This window comes from Rutidosis leptorrhynchoides, chromosome 5 (assembly GCF_046630445.1).
Source record: "Rutidosis leptorrhynchoides isolate AG116_Rl617_1_P2 chromosome 5, CSIRO_AGI_Rlap_v1, whole genome shotgun sequence".
In the NCBI taxonomy this organism is placed as follows: domain Eukaryota; kingdom Viridiplantae; phylum Streptophyta; class Magnoliopsida; order Asterales; family Asteraceae; genus Rutidosis; species Rutidosis leptorrhynchoides.
Genome location: NC_092337.1, coordinates 30,014,395 through 30,035,220, shown reverse-complemented (window position 1 = coordinate 30,035,220; position 20,826 = coordinate 30,014,395). Strand labels below are relative to the sequence as shown.

At 34.3% G+C, this 20,826-nt stretch overlaps 2 protein-coding genes across 2 annotated transcripts; one reads left to right on the top strand and one right to left on the bottom strand.

Annotated features, from left to right (window-relative positions):
* The first annotated feature begins 1,549 nt into the window (after positions 1–1,549).
* Positions 1,550–10,698, top strand: LOC139848118 (DEK domain-containing chromatin-associated protein 4-like). The gene is made up of 12 exons (XM_071837849.1): positions 1,550–1,664; positions 2,326–3,053; positions 3,168–3,201; positions 6,143–6,228; positions 6,981–7,040; positions 7,443–7,553; positions 8,199–8,279; positions 8,361–8,435; positions 8,951–9,347; positions 9,478–9,590; positions 9,808–9,838; positions 10,351–10,698. Exons 2-12 carry the CDS (start codon positions 2,328–2,330, stop codon positions 10,500–10,502), a joined length of 1,866 nt encoding a protein of 621 aa, XP_071693950.1. The 5' UTR covers positions 1,550–1,664; positions 2,326–2,327; the 3' UTR covers positions 10,503–10,698.
* A 2,709-nt stretch (positions 10,699–13,407) lies between these two features.
* LOC139848119 (nuclear transcription factor Y subunit B-3-like) lies at positions 13,408–14,415 on the bottom strand. The gene has a single exon (XM_071837850.1). It carries the CDS (start codon positions 14,181–14,183, stop codon positions 13,572–13,574), a length of 612 nt encoding a protein of 203 aa, XP_071693951.1. The 5' UTR covers positions 14,184–14,415; the 3' UTR covers positions 13,408–13,571.
* Between the last annotated feature and the right edge of the window lie 6,411 nt (positions 14,416–20,826).

The following is a 20,826-nucleotide window of genomic DNA, read 5'->3' as shown; positions in this document are numbered from 1 at the left end:
AGAGATATGAACAAGATAATGTTCTTGTACTATTCGTGCATATTAGATGCAAGCATGATAAATGAATCTTAGGTTGTGAACGATGAAAGTTTTCTGTTAGTGATTGCTTTTCCCGACCGATGATATAAACAATATCGATTCTTCTGCTTCCGCTACTAGTTTCCGCTACTAGTTTCGGGTATGTCTCGAAAGTTACCGGGAACAAGCAATCAAAGATGTAATACGCTAATACGACTATTGTAATTAACAAAACTATATTTTTGGTTTGAAAAAGGGGCCCGGGAGAATGTTTAGAGTTTAGCGATATAAATTGAAAATGGGCCTTCGTTATTTTAATCCGTATATGCAAGAAGTCGTATGTATCAATTTATTTACACACCGTAATATTTTTTTTGGCCTCAGGCCTCAACAAATACTTGGTCCCATTAATTTTCTTAGGCTCCTAAAGAAAATGGACCATGAGCAGATGATCAGATTAATCCTGCTGTGGACCGGGCATGATGAGCCGCATCCGAAGCCATCCCAACTCGTTTGGCCAACCGATCATCATAAGCCGCACCATGACCTAAAGAACTACCGCCGAGATTACTACTAGTATTTTCAAACAAATTGTTAAATAGCTTCCCCAAAGTCAACAACATTTATTGTGCTGATTCGTGCAAAGATCTCGAACCCGATTTGACCCCCGAAGCAACCTTCAAAAGACCCGAATTTAATACACGAAACGTTTTAAGTCGTATTGATCCCAACAACCGAACCCTTCCCCTGATTTAAAACTGTGTTGCCGTAATTACCAACCTCATTTGATGGATTTGAATAGATGCCAAAATGAGAAGAGTAAACTAAATTCGACGGGTTCTCTACCCCGGATTAACCTGTTTCACCACATTGGTAAAACCACTCGAAACAACAAAACCGATTGGTGGACAACAACAAAAGTTGGTCGAAAGTCTCAAAAGCAGTACGATTAAGGCGATCAATGTCTCACACTCCAGAAACCCAAAAATTGCATGAAGAACACTTAGAATCTTCAAAATCCACTTCGACCGTATTGTGTATATGTTTCGTATTAGACGATTTAATAAAATAAAAAAGCGACGATATTACCCAGTGTCGAAGTAATTTTTGCCATTGCGATAACATCACCGAATAACTCATCTACTTCCAAGACACTCTCCTCCGATGCACAAGTAACCGGTTTTCCGGTCATTTTCAACCAAACGAACCGATGAAACGAAAATGCTAGAGTCGAAAACGGGGTGATCAAAACGAAGTCATTCGACATTGAGTTAATGAGGTTGTTGTAGCTTTCTTCGTCTCAGTTGCTATAAAGGGCAAACCAGCTTAATGTCAAAATCCACCGTTGATTCATATTAATGTCAAAATCCACCGTCGATTCTCAGTGAACGGTGGTAAAAATGTAAAATCATATCAACCGTTGATCAAAGCACCTGTACTTTACTAATATTAGCCCGCCTAGTGTCGTGCGTGACATGGCAATTAAATTCATTTAAAATCCGTATTTGAAGTCCGAAACACTCGCGCTGCTCACATCACACTCCTACTTCTATCAGACACCATTTTCACCCTTCTTTTTTATCTCCGCAAATCAAAAAAATTGAACTCAAATTAGCTTCTCAACATTCAATTCAGCGAAAATTGATGTGAGTTTTCATTCATTTCACTGTTTATTTATACAATTAAGCTATTAATTACGTAAATTGTTTCTGTTTAGCTTGATTAGCTGTGCGTAGAAGTTACATTTGTTATGTTAGGGTTTGTTACGGTTATTAAGACACGCGATTTTTTAATTACTTGATTGTATGTTCATCTTTATCCAGCTAAACTGTCTCTGTGTGTATGTAAATAATGTTTATGCAAGTTTTTGAGGCTTTTGCTGATACTTTATTCAATTGAGTTTCTATTACGTTAACCATTACTGTTTGCTTGATTATTTGTGCGTAGAGATTGCATGTTAGGGTTTTTTTAGGTCTGTATGAGATGTTTTATTATATATAACTGAGTGCATATATTTATTAGCTGAAATGTATTTATGTGTTCTTGTAGTTTGTTTCATTTTTAGTTGCTGAAATTGAAGCAGTGCGAAACATGTACTTATATCATACATATATGTATATTTATATGGTATTTGAGTTTTCCTTGCATGCTAAGTGATACATAATTTGAAGTTATGTTTTACATGTGTTGGTGTATATGCGCTGATGCCAAATTGGCAATTGGCTTAAATGTTTCTTCTTAGGGTGCTACACTACTTATTTCTGGTTTAATGTTGATGGTTGGTTTGTACTAACTTTGTGTATCCAGTTATGGGTGAGGAAGAGGCAACCACTGCAGTTGGTGAGGCGGTGGCTAACGGGACCGTGTCATCGACTAAACCAGACATTGATGTGATTGAGAAGAAAAATGCGGAAAAGGAGGGAGTTGAGGAGATATGTGAAGATACGCAAGATAATGAGAAGGTTAATAATGAAGAAGTCAACGTTGATAAGGAAGATGATGAGAAGGTTAATAATGAAGAAGTCAACGTTGATAAGGAAGATGCTGAGGTAAGCAAAGATGAAGGCGAAAAAGAGCAAGAGCTACATGAAAATAAGGAAGAAGTGGAAGATGTAAAGAAAGAAGAAGCCAAGAATGATAAAATGGAAGTTGAAAACGAGGAAAATGCAAATGAGGAAAGCGAGGATAAAATTGCAGATGTTGCCGGTTCAAAAGAGGAAGAAGACAAAACGGAAGAGCTGAAAGATGCGGGATCAAAAAAACGTGTCACAAAGAAGAGTGGTGGAAAGGTGATTGAAGAGAAAGAAAGTAACAAGAAGGTAACTGAAGAGAAAGAAGGTAACAAGAAGGCAACCGAAGAGAAAAAAAGCAATACCAATAAGATATCTGAAGAGAAGAAAAGGAAAGATAAAATTGTAGAGCCAAAAACTCCTGTTGGTCCAACAATCGAGCGACCCGTACGGGAGCGGAAATCGGTAGAAAGGTTGGTTGAAATCATTGACAAAGATACCGCCAAAGATTTTCATATTGAAAAGGTGGTGCCAATTTGTTTGTATTTTTAGAAGATCTTGTTCGATGTTTATGTAATTAATGAACAAATAGGTGTTTTCTATCTTGACTAATTAAAGATCTGTTATTATGACGTGCAGGGCCGTGGTACTGCATTGAAGGATATTCCGAACGGTAAAAGTTTAACGCTATTCTTGCATTTATTTATTTGTACAGTGCTGTTTATTTATTGTGCTTCCAGTATCCATTAATCTGCGATGCATTTTTTTACAATACTCTAATAATATAAACTTTATAGATCTATACTTTTTGGTTGCCGCTAGTACTCAATTGGTTAGTAGTTAATTGCTTGATTGATTAATTGCTTTTGGCATTTTGTGAATACCTAATAATGCTTTAATAATTTGACTACTTTTAGCATGCAATGAAGAAAGAATTTTTCAATTGTGATATGTAAACCTTTACTAGGTAGAAAATGTTATAAGTAAGCAATTTAGGGCATTTTATGCATTGTTGGCTTTTTTCATTTATGTGAGGCACTCGCCTTATCTCCTCGACCTTCAAGCCCTTAGTGCCTCGTAGCGCCTATCACCTTTTAAACCAAGTATATATTGATTATTCATTTGCGTCAAGTCTAAGAGTAGGTAACATGAGGATTCTCTGCCAACTTGATACTTGCAATAAATATCAATATGTTTAAACGGCCTAGGTTGCGGTCACGAAGTTCCAGAAAGGGACCAGCTATCACGTGCTATTTTTACATATTCTAATTTGATGTAGTCTCAAGTTACAATTTGGTAGTGATCGCAACTTTCTTTTGTTTTCTCATTATTTAATTTTAATAATTAGTTAAAGGTAATGACAAAATGGAATGGCGATGTATTACTGGTCACATGGTTGCAAAACTCGGCTGACTCGGCCGAGTTCTCGGCGATAACTCGGAAAAATTGTTCAACCGAGAAATCGGTGTCTAACTCGCTCTATTACTCGGTCAACGCCGGTCAACGTCGTCGGAAAACTCAAAAATTGACCGGAAACGAGGAACGATGATGGAAAAAAAAACAGAAACGGGAAAGAAGAAAGGATTGAGGAAGAAAACAAGACGAGATCTCAGATCCATAGCGAGCTTGTAAAACAAGATCTTGGATTTTTTGGAAATTGGATGGTGACACGTTTTTCAAGAGAGAGTGCTTTTACTTTTTACAACTTGTTTTTATCATATGTCTGATGCAGTGATGCTCTTTGAGACTTTGAGTACCATATACGAGAGTATTTATTTTTAAAATATTTTAATTCAATATTCTTTTATCAAATGACAATAATAACCCCTAAACTTTTACTTAACTTTAATAACAAGAACAAAATTTATATGCACTCTTAAAATAAATATTTATATGTAACTAAACTTTACATATTTAACATATATATTTATAAATTTTATATATTTAACATATATATATTCATAAAATGTTTGTTTATAGCTAATATATATATTATATATCTATAATATATTGAAAATATTTAGTTATATTAGAAAAGTCAACAAAAGTCAAAATCCGAGTACTCCTCCGAGTACTCCCCGAGTTGCCGATTACTCCTCAAAAACCTCCGGCCGAGTACTCCCCGAGTTGCGAGTTTTACAACCTTGCCTGGTCACAACACGTCATGTACTTTGATCATGTTCATTTATTACTATAATGGTAGATATACAGCTAATGTTTCCAAACCTAGTTTATCATGAAAAACTAATCACCTGCAATTGCCCTATTAACTTCGGTTATGTGACATGCATGAAATTTGATGTACTATAGAACACTGTTGTATTTAACAATTAATGTGGGTATGGTATGCTTTATAGGAGTTGTGGGTCCCCTTAATTTGGTATATGTACACATCATATGTCACTTTGACATTAGACCCCGTAAATAATATGAATCCTGATGCTTGAACATGAGGCATGTTGTTCTAGTCTTTCCATTGTTAATATTCTGGGCAACTTTGAAGCTTTCTTTATTGTGCTCGACTAAAGAAACTTATGTGTTACGTTTTGAACGAAGAATTAAATTAAACAACAATTATGATGATTTTTTCATCACTAAAGAAAGCTACAATTACCATTATCGAAAAAATCTATTGTAATGGATGTGATGTAGTAATATTTGGTTATCTTAACTGAACTTTGACTTACATCAAGATGTAAGATTGAATATCGCATCTTAACATGTTTGCCTAATTTCCGAAGGAGTAATATATGTTATGGAATTTAAATCTTAGATCTTGCATGGTCGAAAAGTTATAAATGTTGGCAACTTCAGAAATATTTGGACATATAATAACTACGTATTTGTGTTGTGGAAAGTTACGAAAATATAACCCGAGGCATGATGCTAAGCTCTTAAAGACTTGCATAAATATGCTCATTTATTCGGAGCAATACGTGTTGCTGTGGAAATATAATGTGAGGCTTTTTTATATTAAAATGATGAACTGTAATGAGTTCATTGCAGATTGTGCATCTCACTTGACTTGGAATTCGACATGTGACTTAATTGTCTAACAGAAACTAACCCGAAGTAACAGAATCAGTTGTAGTTGTTACCGTAGGATAAATGGATTAGTTATTGTAATATATAGCAACTTCGATGCAATAAACTTCTTTTTTCCGAATTTGTGTAATTTGCATTGCTATCAATCGGAGTTGAACCAACAATTAACGTGATAGCTCAATTTACAAGAAAAGCTACGGAATTAATCGTCGTATTGATAGAATTGTGAATTACAAAAATTGGCGAAGAAGAAGTTTATTACATCAATGTTGCTAACTATTACACAGCTAATTTCTTTATACTACAGGTGACAGCTGTAACTGATTCTATTACTTCCGTTAGCTTATGCTAGACAATTTAGGTCACATGCCTAATTCCATGTCACGTGAGACTCACAAGGTGCAATGAACTCATAACATGAACTTCCTAACATATCCATGTCATGTCTTCACATTTTTGTTAGATATTAATATATCATGCATGATATAATGACCATGTATCAAGTGTCAACTCTTCTTTTTGCAAGGCACCGGTTCCTGTTTTCGTCTAAACCGTGTTCTATTTGTCAGTTTCTTACAAGTTCTCAAAGAGGAAGGTGGCTGATGACACACTCAAACTGCTACATACAATCTTATTCGGGGGAAGGAGAGGAAAGGTAAGGGAGCTCTGATTTATGAAAGATTACATATCTATGATCCTTTTTAGCACAAATAGTAGTTTGGTGTCTAAAGTTCATCTGGATATGTGTATTTGAAAGTAGAGGCCTTCATTGCAGTTCTTCGTTTCTTACGTAAAGTCTCTTTGTAATTTGTGTAAAACTGTACTGATGATACATTGGCCGATCTGGTGAGAAATCAAGCAAGCAAGTTGCTAGTGATGTATCATCTGTTGAATTTTCATCTTAGTTCTCCTATAGGCACTAATAGTGGCAATATGGGCGGGTCTGATCGGTTGAGTAATGAGTCAAAACATTATGTTATCCAAATGGTCTGCTTGGAGTATTAAATAGCTAATGCATCAAATGTTAGTAAAAAGCAATGTTGTTCTTTGAGTAATGTGAACTAGGAGGTTGTATGCAATAAAAATTATTTCAGGTATACTTCACCCATCTCTTTGTGCATGTAAAAGTTTTTGTTCAACCACTTGTTTTAAAATAACCCTAATTGTTGCTTTGATCAGTAAATGGGTCCACATAGCCACCTATAGTAGGCGCTCCTAGTGTCGGTGAATAATCTAAACTGCATACTATATCTTTAAATGGGTCCAAGAGTATTCATCAGGATTCTGTTATCATGCATTGTATAATCCTGTATCACGGGCCTTCACTTGGTTGACGCAGAAAAAATGAACTATTTAGTTCAAATACATCCTTCTTTAACTTACAGACCCTTGTGTTTGACCTTGCAGGCTTCGGAGGTCAAGAATAATATGTTGCAGTTTTCTGGATTTGTATGGCATGAAAATGAGGTAAAAGTAAATCATCTAGAGGAAAATACTGTTCTTGTTCACATGAATAGACCTCTTATCTAATTTTAGTTCAAAAGTTTGTCTACCTTGTCGATTTATCAAAGTAAAAAGCCTAGAAGCATGGAATATTAATCAAATAAAGTAAATTTTACAAAGACGTGGGTGTAGATATTAAAGAGTTTAAGATACATATTACAGAATATGCACAAATGTTTAAAGCCAATTAAGGATGGCAGACTTTATTGTGTAGTATCTGCATATATGATGACGTTATATAAGAGAGGAATTATTGATAGCAAGGTACTAAGTGTTTACAAGTATACTATACAAGGTCTAGTTTGAGTAATCACATTAATTGGTGTGACTATGATTCTTAAGAGGTAAAAAAAATTTATATTGCAGGAAAAGCAGAAAGCTAGAGTGCAAGAAAAGCTTGACAAGTGTAACAAGGAGAAGTTGTTCGAGTTCTGTGATCTGCTTGACATACCAGTTACCAGAACTACTGCAAAAAAGGTTCGTGTGCTTCTTTTGTTATCATATGGATCGAGTGTCAGTTGTTTAACTGAGTTAGTAGTGCTATGATGCCAAATTCTGTCACTATGTATAATTATATTAGTGATACTTCATGTTAAAGAGAGGTGGTATATTTGGACAATTTACCAAACGTATAAGTTATGAATCAGTCAATTTGAGTTGTTTATTATCTTAAACAGGTTTAATAATAAGAGATTACTGAATTTATTCAGTGCCAGCCTTTAATCCATGCAACCTCCTAAACTGTTCTATTTAGAGGTTAATTTAATCATTGCAAGAGTATTGTTTATGCTCTCATAACTAACGTGTGAATTATTTACTTGAAATATCAAGTAGAATGGACAACACGTTTACAGGTCAACCATAAGCAGACCTGGCCCATTTCAACCCGTAGTAAATATTACTTGTTTCGGCGCGGACACAATGTTACCCGTTCTAGAATGTGCCATATTTTTATTTACTTCTGCTTCAACTCATTGGTTTTTACCGTAGACATTCTCCTTTTGCATCACACTTATGCATGGGGTCATCACATCACAACTACCAATATACATCATTGAGCATGTCATTCTGTTTATATTATATGGTTAAACCAGAATGACTTTATATCTACTTTGTATGCAGGAACATGTTATTGAAAAGCTAATAGATTTTATGTTGGTTCCTCATGCCACAACTAGTAAGTTGCTTGAAGAGAAAAAACAGGTACAACATTTTGGCCTAAGTTCCTAAAAATGTTGATTTCTAGTATTCCAATATTATCTCTCATATAAACATATTTATCAGTCAAGCAGCAAGCGCAAGAGGTCGAGCAGGAAAAGTCCAACTTCTGAGGTTAAGCCTTCGAAGAACTCGTCAAAGGTACACTCTATTATTATTTATTCCTAGTGTTTTAAAACTCGGAATTAATCGGCGATTATTCGGTTTCTGGAGAAGTCTAAACCATAAATCAACATGAGTAAAGAATCGGTCAACCCTCGGTCAACCCTCGGTCAACCCTCGGTCAATGGGAGTTAATGGGTCAATATCCAATTATTCAGTCACCATAAATGGGGGATTAATCAGATAAATAGGGATTAATCGGATTAATTGGGAGGTCAAAATTGGTCATAGTCAAAAATAGTCAATATCCATTTAATCCCCGATATGGCGATTACTCCCTCCAAAGTCCCAACTGATTACTTTCTGATCAGCAATTTTTGCAACCTTTATTATTCCTAAATGTATACGAAAAGAGTTGAACCCAAATATCATGCCTGATAATGTTTTTGCACAGCAATCATGTTCACTAGTAAAATGAGGAGAAGCTTGTTTTATATTAATCCCAAATCTCTTTCATGACGTGTTCTTTTTTTCACCGGGGTTTGTATTTTCAGAAACTGAAAAGTAAAAGTGCGTCTGAAGAACACAAGATGGAAGACTCAGAAGAAGAAGAAGAACAAGAAGAGGGGGAAGAGGAAAAACACAATGAACCCAAGAATGTGAATGGTGGGCCAGAGAAGTCTGAAAGTGAAGAACCACATGCATCATCTGAACCCGAGTCTGGAGAAAACAGTAAGAAGCGGGAACGGAGTTCCGGAAAACCTCCATCCAAAAAGGAATCATCATCTTTGAAAACTAAATCAAAGAAAGAAACAACACCGAAGCAGTCTACTCCTACTCATAAGTATGAAGGTGATGCCTTCCAACACACCTTCTCAAGAAAGATAAAAACTAAATTGGTTGATGAGAAGCCTTCAACTCCCAAAAAATCTGATTCCAAAGAGAAAGCTGGTGAGCATAAATTGTCATCTTTTGTCTTGATATCATGTGTTCTTTATGGGTGGCAGTATCATGTGTTCCTAGAAATTGAAATCTTTATCTGTTGTACAACTTTGATATATTATGGTTACATATATAACAGGGAAAAAGGATGTTAAAGAGAAGAAGAAACCGAAAGAAGAAAAGCAAAAGCCTGGTGATGATGAACTCAAAGCTGCAGTTTGTGAGACCCTTAAAGAAGTTGATTTTAATACGGTAAGAATAAGAATCTATTCCACTTGGTTTTTTATTTTTATTTTTTTTCAATGAAGCAAGATTGGCTAGATGTATATTGATTTCGTCATACTTTCCAAATTTCGACGGGTCAATCTTAAGCTATTGATATTGAAGTTGACTTTTATAGTGCGTTTGTTCAAGTCTGCCCTATATTTCAAGCACTGACTGTGTTGAATTTTTTTTCTATATTTTGCAGGCAACCTTTACTGACATGCTCAAACAGCTTAGTAAGTACTCTTCATTTTGATTAGGAACATTATATGGTTAACTTCTTCTCCAAGTTATAGTAACTAAGCTGCATAATAACTTTTTGTTTTCTTAAAACTTTTTCTTTGTTTTTTCATAGGTCTTAGTCTTGTTAGTTTTTTGAATTTAAGCAATATTCCATGCCAAATATGGCAAACTCACTTATGACCATGTCCACGTGGGTTATTTTTTATATATAACAGCAAATACGAATCGAGTTTGATTGGTTGAAAGGGTCGGAAGTGGCCCAAAATATTATTGATGCATACACTTCATAGCTTTATTCAAATTGTAGACTGTGAGTTCCGTAATTATTTTTAACTGTAACATATTATTTGTCAAAAAATTGGATAATAGTATTTCGGGTCAACCTGATGCGACATAGTCCATATTAGTTGTCCCTTTGCCGTATTAGAGTTTTGCATGCCCGTATGTGTGTCTGTACTCTGTACTCATTGTTAATATTCACTGTCGTTGTCTTCAAATATTTTAGATAAGCGATTCAATACTGATCTCACACCAAGAAAGGCGTCGCTAAAGTTAATGGTTATGGATGAACTTACTACATTGGTAGAAGAAGAAGATGACGAGAATGAAGTTGAGCCCGATAAAACTGAAAAAGGTGCATCAGGCATAAAAGCATAAAGGCATGTTGAAAAACACTTGATGCTAATCCTATAATTAATTCCTGTTACCTTTTGTTTTTGTGACCATGTAGTGTTTAATTCCCTACAGTTGTCTGTAATTTTGATGTTTTAGTTGCAGATAATTTTTTTTTTTATGTTAACTTGTAATAACCCTTGTAGAGATAGATGCATAACTATGGAACTGCTTTAGTGACCATGTTGTTGTGTATACATGGTTATAAATTGTTGGCATTTTATTGTTTTGTGGATCTTTTCCTTGATTTGAAGGTGATGATTTTGCATTTGTTGGTCTTTAACTCTTTATCTACTTGAATGTATTAGCTTATGCCTTTGTTTTAGATGGTGAAATTGGCACGACAATTGGTACGACTTAAAAGTATGGGTGGTTCTTTTTTAAAGTGGTGTTTGTTTGTTTGTCTGTTCGTTCGATTCTATCGTTAGTTGTGGTAGTCTGAAAAATGCAGGACTTAATTCTTACAGTTTGACCAAGGTTTGAATCTTGACATGAAAGGTGAGCTTTTTTGAGCACTAAGACTTTATTGGGTTGTTTTTGTGTGGAATCTACAGGTGTTTCGTCTAATGGTTGAGGCCAAATGTTCTATCCAACCTCAATGGGTGACAACTCTTATTTTTGGAAATATTTCTTTTCAAAAGAATCATTTTCAACATTACTTTATCATGCACATTCTAATCAAATTATATTAATGTTATGGCTATTTTGTGCCAATAGTAACCCAATCTTTCTCATTAATCACTATCACTATAGTCTAACCCTTTTAACAATAATATTTGAAAAGGAAAAACACACATCCATTTGCTATATCATGTGTGTAAAGTTTGTCACTTTACCGCTAGTTCCATCTTTCTTGTCGCGGAGTTCGGTATTGTTGTTGAGCGCCAATAAATTAGTTTGTCGGGGTTTTCTCTCAGTTGTTTATCCTTCTTCCATAGATTGGGCTTCAACAGGCTAGGGTTCCAAGTGGATCGTTCTAGGTTTCTTTGGTGTTACTGGCTGACATGTGATTTTCTCGGTTCTCTGGTTGCGGTCTCGAGGCGGGTGTTTTTGAGTTTCCTGGCGGGCGGTTTTTTTTATGGTTTTCGGTGCTGGGTTGGGGGTGGCTCTCTGGGGGTTCGTGGAGCGTGGTCTTCTTTGCTGACTACGACTTGGGATTGAAAGCTTTTTTGGTGTAGTTTTCTGGCAGATTGTTACGTTTGAAGATTTAGTTCTGTGTATCGAAGTGTTGTTTTTATCCGATGTTGTACGTACACTATTATATAGGTCACAATTTGTTGTAATATGTGGTCATTTACTTAATTGTGGTTCTGTTTGAACGCGCCTTGTAATTTACAGATTCCGTTAGAAAGCCTGCAACACTGCTCAATCTTTGAATCTATTTAATTTATATATAATATAATATATAATATATGTATTTCTGGCAAAAAGAATAAAAACATACATATAGTATAATAAAGGTAAAATGTAGCCGGCTATTGCTTCACGCTCGTTTTTTATCCTTGCAAAAAAAGAAAGTCAAACCCTCTTCTTTAGATAATAGAAAGACTACTTCATATATCATAATTAAAGAGACTACGCCTTACCACAACATCGCACATGTCACATGAGTTTTCGGTTGTTGACAAGGGCGGAGTGTTTTTTTAGGATAGGACCCCTCCAAACAATTTAGTAGCTTGTGAGATTGTAGTTCTTTAAATTACGGACGTTGAGCTTTTCAATGAAATAAAACGGAGTGTGTATAATTGACAATTGATATACGACTAAAATAATGAAGGCTTGCAGAGTTTGCGAGTTGACACCGTTTTGATTATATATCCCACGAATGGACTTGGATTTAGTTGATTTGAAAACTTAAACGCTCGTAATTCAAAGTACTACAAATTTCATTTTTATTGTTACATGAATTAAGAGTCGTCGGTCTGGAGAGGCCATTTCCTCTCGGGGATATCACTCACATATTAAAAATTAATATTATTCACTAAAATCATTTCGTATTCTCAGTATACTATTTCATGTTGCCCCTACCCCCCCCCCCCCCCCCCCCCCCCCACCAAAAAAAAAAAAAAAAAACAATGGTTGAAGGTTCGCTTCTAGTTGTTGACGTTATTTTTGCATCTCTCGGTTGTTGACGTTTTCTTTTTTAAAACGTCTCCATGTCTATATGAGTTTTCGATATCTTAGCGCAAAAAAATCTCATACTATACAAATGCTATATGTAGAAGCTTTTTCCCTATTCATGCTACCCGAGACGGCGAGTAATCCGACCTCATACTCTGATGTACGCAGTCTAGCAGGATTACTCTCTGGCTGTTTCTAACATTTCTTTCCACCACAAAATATTCGCCTGGACATTTAATTAACTCGAGACCCCAACATTAGATTATCTTGTGGGTGTAACACGAAGACTTCTCAAAGAATCAACCATCCTAGTACTACTTTTGCTCAAGCACATTTAACTTCAAAATTCTGATGGGATCCAATACGTTAGTGCTAGAATACAAGTACTATATTTATGTAGAAACATATGTTTTGGCTCCTACAAGTAAGCAAAAGGGGAGTGATATGTACACAACTCATTTTTGTTATGTACACAACCATCATACTTTACAGTGCTGTACTGTACAATACTGTAAAACATGATGATTGTGTACATAACAAAAATGAATTGTGCACGTATCATTACCCTAAACAAAATAAACCATACCTATATAGAAACTTGTTTAACAACAAAAATAAGAACAAGAATTTTTTAACGACAATCCTACATCGTTAACGACTTAACGTACTTAAAAGTCTTGTACATAGCCACTACATATTCGCTACATATTGACTTTAAAGTAACACTACAAGTTCTTTAAAACACGTTAAACGTTAATAACAACCTTTACGTCTATTGTTAAAAAAAACTTAATAATAATACATGAAAATACCTAAATTCCTTTTATTTATCTTCAAGTCTTTAACAACCTAAATCTGTAATTTAGGTATGAAACAATATTACACGGTTTCTGAATTTTACAAACATATATAAAGGAAACCCAACAATGTAACCTATCTCGGCCTTCCATTAAATGAACCAGATCCCGGATAAACCGAATCCATTTTCCCATTCGGGTTTTGACCCATCTGATAATAACCACCCGACCCGTACACGTGTCCTCCTTGATGATTATGATGTGATTGATGCCCCGTCATACTCCCATACATCCCACCACCACCACCACCTCCATTATTATTCCCCATATTTACAACACTGCCATTCCCACTTCCACCGGCGGTTTCTCTCTCACCGCCTTGTCTTCCGGCGCCGGCGAGCGCGGTTTTCTCGCCTTCCATATCTCTAAACCTCTGTAAGTAAACTTTTAACGGCTCAACGTAATCTTCAAACCCTAACGTCGTCATCGCCCATAGCAAGTCATCGCCGTTGATCGTTTTCCGTTTCTCTCGCTGACACTTATCGGAAGCTTCGCCGGTGATGAAACTAATGAACTCAGATACACACTCTTGTACTGTTTCCTTTGCGTCTTTTGAGATCTTTGCGTTCGCTGGTAGCGCTTTTTTCATGATTCGGCTTACGTTTGCTATCGGAAGAAACCTGTCTTGTTCCCGGAGTGAGTGATCGCCGTTGTGACCACCGCCGGATTCGTTATCAGAATCCGCCATTGATTACGTCAACCGAGCTCTAAATTACTGATTGATTAACAATACAAAGTTAATCAGAGACTCGATCGATTTACTGAATTATCCACAGAACGTGCTCAATTCTAAAAATCAAAAAACAATACGAAGATTACATATACTCGACCCATAATATTTAATTTAATATTATTATTATTAGAGAATTATATTAATAATAAGGGGAATATTAAGAAACTGAACAAGAACAGAAAAGAAGAAGACGGAGAATAAGAAAGGGAAAATTAAGAAACTGATTTCATCTTTTCTAATACTCCGTATAAGAATTATATTGAATGTTACACTTAAACCCTTAGGCTTCATTCTTTTACAATTAATCCCCCAGACTTATACCATCTTATAATGCTTTACACTTCAAAGCGTATCAACATATTTGACTATGAAAAAAGGAACTAGGCAGAAGATCGAAGCGTCTCGTTATGAGAATTTAGCTTCACTAACGTTCGGCTAAGTCTCGAATCTTCGTGGTAGCCGTTCGCTTATATCTTGTAAAATGATCAATGTCCATGAAATATCAGAAATATATAATTGATCTACTTGTCAAATATTAATTAAGCACCACGATTTAAATATATACAAATAGCAAACTCAGATTGTGACTAAACACATACATTATTTAAATATCTAACTGAAAATTTAATCTCCATGACCCGAATGACTTTGAATTGCTTGCAAAGCAAGTAGTCACTGTGCAATTAGTCAGTTGGCAAAACGAATCGAATTCACAGGAATACCAAAAAAGTTAACTTTATAGTTGTTAAGAAAACACACTAGAAGTAAAGACAAATATAATACAAAATACCTTTCGAAATTTATCGAATTTCTACCGCCAATTAATCAATCACAACTTCCGATCTGCCGAGTATTTTGACTTTTAACTTTATGCTATAACGTTCACGTTTCTAGATCAAGATTAGATACACATAAAATCATATATTTCGGTAAAATTTGAAAAATCTTTCGAACTTTCCAGTAAACATACCGCTAATCAATCGATTACATATGTTGATCCTTCATATTAAGTATTTGAATCCGTTACTTACATCATTGAGTGCCTTTCAAACCCTATGCATTTTACTTTATTCTAGATAAGAATTAACGATTGTATCGGGCCACCAATTTATTCATAAAGTTGTATTGGCGACAATCATAATTTGAACAAAGATAACTAGAATTTTAGGCACTGTAACTAAAAATGCCAGTTATTAGGCTTCTATTGAACGAAAAAAGTAATTCATACGAGTTGGAATATAAAAGTTGGGAAAAAAATTAAATATTACGCGGATGGTCCTTATGGTTTACCCTATATTACAAGGATGGTTTTTGTATTTATTTTGACGTGGTTGGTCACTATGATTTGCACAAATTATGTTGGTGATCCATTTAAGTTACGGGGTTTAATTATTACATTGAATTAAATCACGTGCCTTGCACATGAAGATAAATTCGTCATATTATCACTCCTCTTCTTTTACTTTCCAGTTTATCTACAACCAAATTGAAAATATAACCCCTTAGATCGTTTCTCAAAAATAACTTTTTTTTTTTTACAAAAAAAAATGAAGTTTTATTAATAAAAACATAACATCTCATACACGGTGCAGGATATACCCTTCACCCCCAAAACAAAAGAACACAAATACAAGAATCCTATCCCTATAAGATTCCTCAGATGAATCGAATGCAGTAGCGACCAATTGCTTCTTCTACCATACCCTTTCCTTATCCATTGCAATACCCACCTCAATTGAACCATTCTTTCTCCCAATTTCATCAGATGCAAACCCCGTGAAGGTAAAAATTCCTCCATATCAAATTCCACATATTAGCAACCCTAACAACAGCTGCATTTTTCTTAACTTTAAGGCTCATCAATTTCCATCTTACATGCTCTTTAATCGCCTTAATAATATCTTCTACTTTTCTCCTTTTTTGTTGAAACAATCTTTTGTTTCTTTCTTGCCAGATGAAGTAGACTGCAGAAGCTAAAATTAACCTGTCAAGCACAATCATAATACTCTTTGAACTAGAGAATTTTACCATCTCTTCTATAATGCTAGGGATAGCATCTTTCAAACCTTTATTGGCCATAATCTTTTTAATTTCCAGCCAAATCTCTTTAGAAATGTTGCACTGAAAAAGAGATGTTCATGTGAGTCCTCACCTTTATTACACAAAGGGCAACTGTATCTATTATATGGGTACCACTGCTGCAGTCTATCTTGTGTGTTTAGTCTTCTCTGTGTAACAAGCCACATAAGGAAAGCATGTTTAGGGATGCATTGTTTGAACCATATAAGTTTAGCCCATTTGACTTTGTCATCATTACATCTAGTATCCTCCCAAACTTGCTTAGTACTGTACTTGATTTTCGTTAGATCATTAGTCACCCATAAAACCTCTCCACTATCACTATCATAGGAAATTATCTCCTTTATGTTATCTTTAATTAGGAGAAATTGTGTGACACCCCCAAATAGGGCATGGGGTATTTGTGTCTAATTATATCAAATCACAGTTGTATAAACGAGAACGACTCTACATGAGACGTTTTGTTGAGTTTCGCAGCGGAAGATAAATATGTCTTTAATTATTATGATATGTAATGAAGACTCCAAGCATAGCAAGCAAGCAATCATCATCAAAGCAGTAGATATACAGCGGAAGCAATATTTAAGTACCTAAGAATAAACATGCTTAAAAAGTCAACACGAGGTTGAGTGAGTTCATAGGTTTGTCATAAATAATGATTTCAGTAATAGTGTTAGACCACAAGATTTGTTTTCATAAGTAGATCACTCAGATCCAGTCAAGTTGATCTCCCGCAGGATCAAAAAGTTATGCCAGTGCGTGATATTTAGACTAAACGTTGTTTGCCCCGTGACAAGTTGTTCTGTCCTTGTCGTTTAATTTCATTATCAAGTAATACAAAGACTTAGTCAAATGTATCGGGGACGTTACTCCCGATAGGCCTATCCCCAATAATTAAGAATGCCGCAGCAATTAAAAATATCACTGTAGGGACTTAGTCGGACATAGCCGAGTATAGCATAGTTTAACAGTTGGTACTGATATTTAGACTAGACTTTCAAGTTTACCTCGTACAAGTTATCGTTTATACTTGTCGGTTGGGGACTTGCTGGTCATAGCCCAACATATCACAGTTTAATAGTTGGTACTGATATTTAGACTAGACTTTCAAGTTTGCCCCGTACAAGTTATCGTTTATACTTGTCGGTTGGGGACTTGCTGGTCATAGCCCAACATATCACAGTTTAATAGTTGATACGTGTAAAACAGTTGTAAAAGTTGCGCATGTATTCTCAGCCCAAAAATATATAAAAAGGGAGCAGATGAACTCACATTAAATAGCAGTTGAAGTATTACACGCAAGAAGGAAAGTAAAGCAAGTAAGTGATCTGGATATCAACCTTGAGGTATAACGTTTGATTAGTTAATGTCTAACTTGACATAAAGTATGTTTATTAATATAGCAACTATATTGACAGTGACGGTTTTCGAGAAAAGTTTCTATTTCTCAAAAGTTTCTATTTTTGGAAACCTACTATTTATGAAAAACTTCCACTTATAGTAAGCTTCTAGTTTAAGAATGTTCGGGTTATAATTCTTAACAAAGATGTTGTACAATCTCGCCCAAACTTCGTCGCTAACATGCAAGTCACTCGAATGATCTATTGTTACCGAGCGGCCCAGGATCTCTTGACCAGAATCTAAGTCTTGGCATTCGAGATCCACAAGCGTCCCATAATGGTAACAAGGATCACCCTAGGCCACAAGTAGCGGTGATGTTTGTAGTCTTTGTACGCTATCTTTAATTATAACCTTCATGTTAGGTGCGTATATACATATATATTCATTAATTCGATTTTAATTATAACTCCTATATATTAATTCATAAAAATACTTTTATAATTTTTAGTAACATATATTACTAATTATAACATGTTATTTATTTTTATTTTAATTGCATATAATTTATAACATTATTTACATGTTTCGGTAAAAAAAATAATAAACTGAAGTAAATAGTAAAAAGTAAAAATAAAAAGTAAAAAGTAAGAAAAGAATACTTACTAGTAGTAATTCTTCAAAGAGAGAATGAGAGAAATTTTGGTGTGAGTTTGAATGAGAAATGAGGGGTATTTATACTTGAAAAAAATTAGGTAAAAAGAATAAAATAATTAAGAGAAAAAGAAATATTTTAATTTTTAATGGAATTTTAAAATTCAAAAGTATTAAATGTTAGGTCATGGGATAATGCACAAAATAAAATAATAAAAGTAGTTTTCCATTATAATTTTTAAAAAGTAATTTATTTATTTATTTATTTATTTTATTAAAAAAAATCATTTATTTTAAGATTTTTTTTATATATATATTTTTTTAAAATAAATAAATTGATTTACTACTTTTCCAAGAATATTTGTCAATATTTTTTTTAATTCATAATAACAATACTGATAATAAAGATATTAATTATTGATATCTTGTTTAAAAAGGATATTAATAATAATAATATTAATATATTAAATTAATGCGTAATTATTTACAAATAATTGTTCGTGAATCGTCAGAATTAGTCGAGGTTAAATGAAATCATATAAATATTTTTGTTTAAATTTTGCCGGAAATTTACGGGTTGTCACAAATTGTGACCAGCCCCAGCTATCATTAGCTTTAGTTTGAACCTCCCAAATGGTTTTGCCTTTAAGCTTAACCAAATTGACCCATTTAGCCCAAAGAGAATCAGTCTGGACAACAATCTTCTAAACCTGCTGAAATGTCCCGTTCATATTGATTATAAACGTTCCATATTAATTGATTTCGTCGTGAGGTTTTGACCTCTATATGAGCCATTTTTCAAAGACTGCAATCATTTTTAAAACAACCATAACCTTTATTTTATCGATAAAGGTTTAAAAAGCATTACGTAGATTATCAAATAATGATAATCTAAAATATACCGTTTACACACGACCATTACATAATGGTTTACAATAAGAATATATTACATCAAAAATAAGTTTCTTGAATGCAATTTTTACATAATATCATACAAGCATGGACCCAAATCTTGTCCTTATTTTAGTATGCAACAGCGGAAGCTCTTAATAATCACCTGAGAATAAACATGCTTAAAACGTCAACAAAAATGTTGGTGAGTTATAGGTTTAACCTATATATTATCAAATCATAATAATAGACCACAAGATTTCATATTTCAATATACATCCCATACATAGAGATAAAAATCATTCATATGGTGAACACCTGGTAACCGACATTAACAAGATGCATATAAGAATATCCCCATCATTCCGGGACATCCATCGGACATGATATAAAAACTCGAAGTACTAAAGCATTCGCTACAACGGATGGGGTTTGTTGTGCCCAATAGATCTATCTTTAGGATTCGCGTCAATTAGTAGACTGGTTTACTAATTCTTAGGTTACCAAGTAAATGAAATGTCCCGTTCTTATTGATTAAAAACGTTCCATATTAATTGATTTCGTTGCGAGGTTTTGACCTCTATATGAGACCTTTTTCAAAGACTGCATTCATTTTAAAACAAACCATAACCTTTATTTCATCAATAAAGGTTTAAAAAGCTTTACGTAGATTATCAAATAATGATAATCTAAAATATCCTGTTTACACACGACCATTACATAATGGTTTACAATACAAATATGTTACAACAAAATAAGTTTCTTAAATGCAGTTTTTACACAATATCATACAAGCATGGACTCCAAATCTCGTCCTTATTTAAGTATGTGACAGCGGAAGCTCTTAATAATCACCTGAGAATAAACATGCTTAAAACGTCAACAAAAATGTTGGTGAGTTATAGGTTTAACCTATATATATCAAATCGTAACAATAGACCACAAGATTTCATATTTCAATACACATCCCATACATAGAGATAAAAATCATTCATATGGTGAACACATGGTAACCGACATTAACAAGATGCATATATAAGAATATCCCCATCATTCCGGGACACCCTTCGGATATGATATAAATTTCGAAGTACTAAAGCATCCGGTACTTTGGATGGGGTTTGTTAGGCCCAATAGATCTATGTTTAGGATTCGCGTCAATTAGGGTGTCTGTTCCCTAATTCTTAGATTACCAGACTTAATAAAAAGGGGCATATTCGATTTCGATAATTCAACCATAGAATGTAGTTTCACGTACTTGTGTCTATTTTGTAAATCATTTATAAAACCTGCATGTATTCTCATCCCAAAAATATTAGATTTTAAAAGTGGGACTATAACTCACTTTCACAGATTTTTACTTCGTCGAGAAGTAAGACTTGGCCACTGTTGATTCACGAACCTATAACAATATATACATATATATTAAAGTATGTTCAAAATATATTTACAACACTTTTAATATATTTTGATGTTTTAAGTTTATTAAGTCAGCTGTCCTCGTTAGTAACCTACAACTAGTTGTCCACAGTTAGATGTACAGAAATAAATCGATAAATATTATCTTGAATCAATCCATAACCCAGTGTATACGTATCTCAGTATTGATCACAACTCAAACTATATATATTTTGGA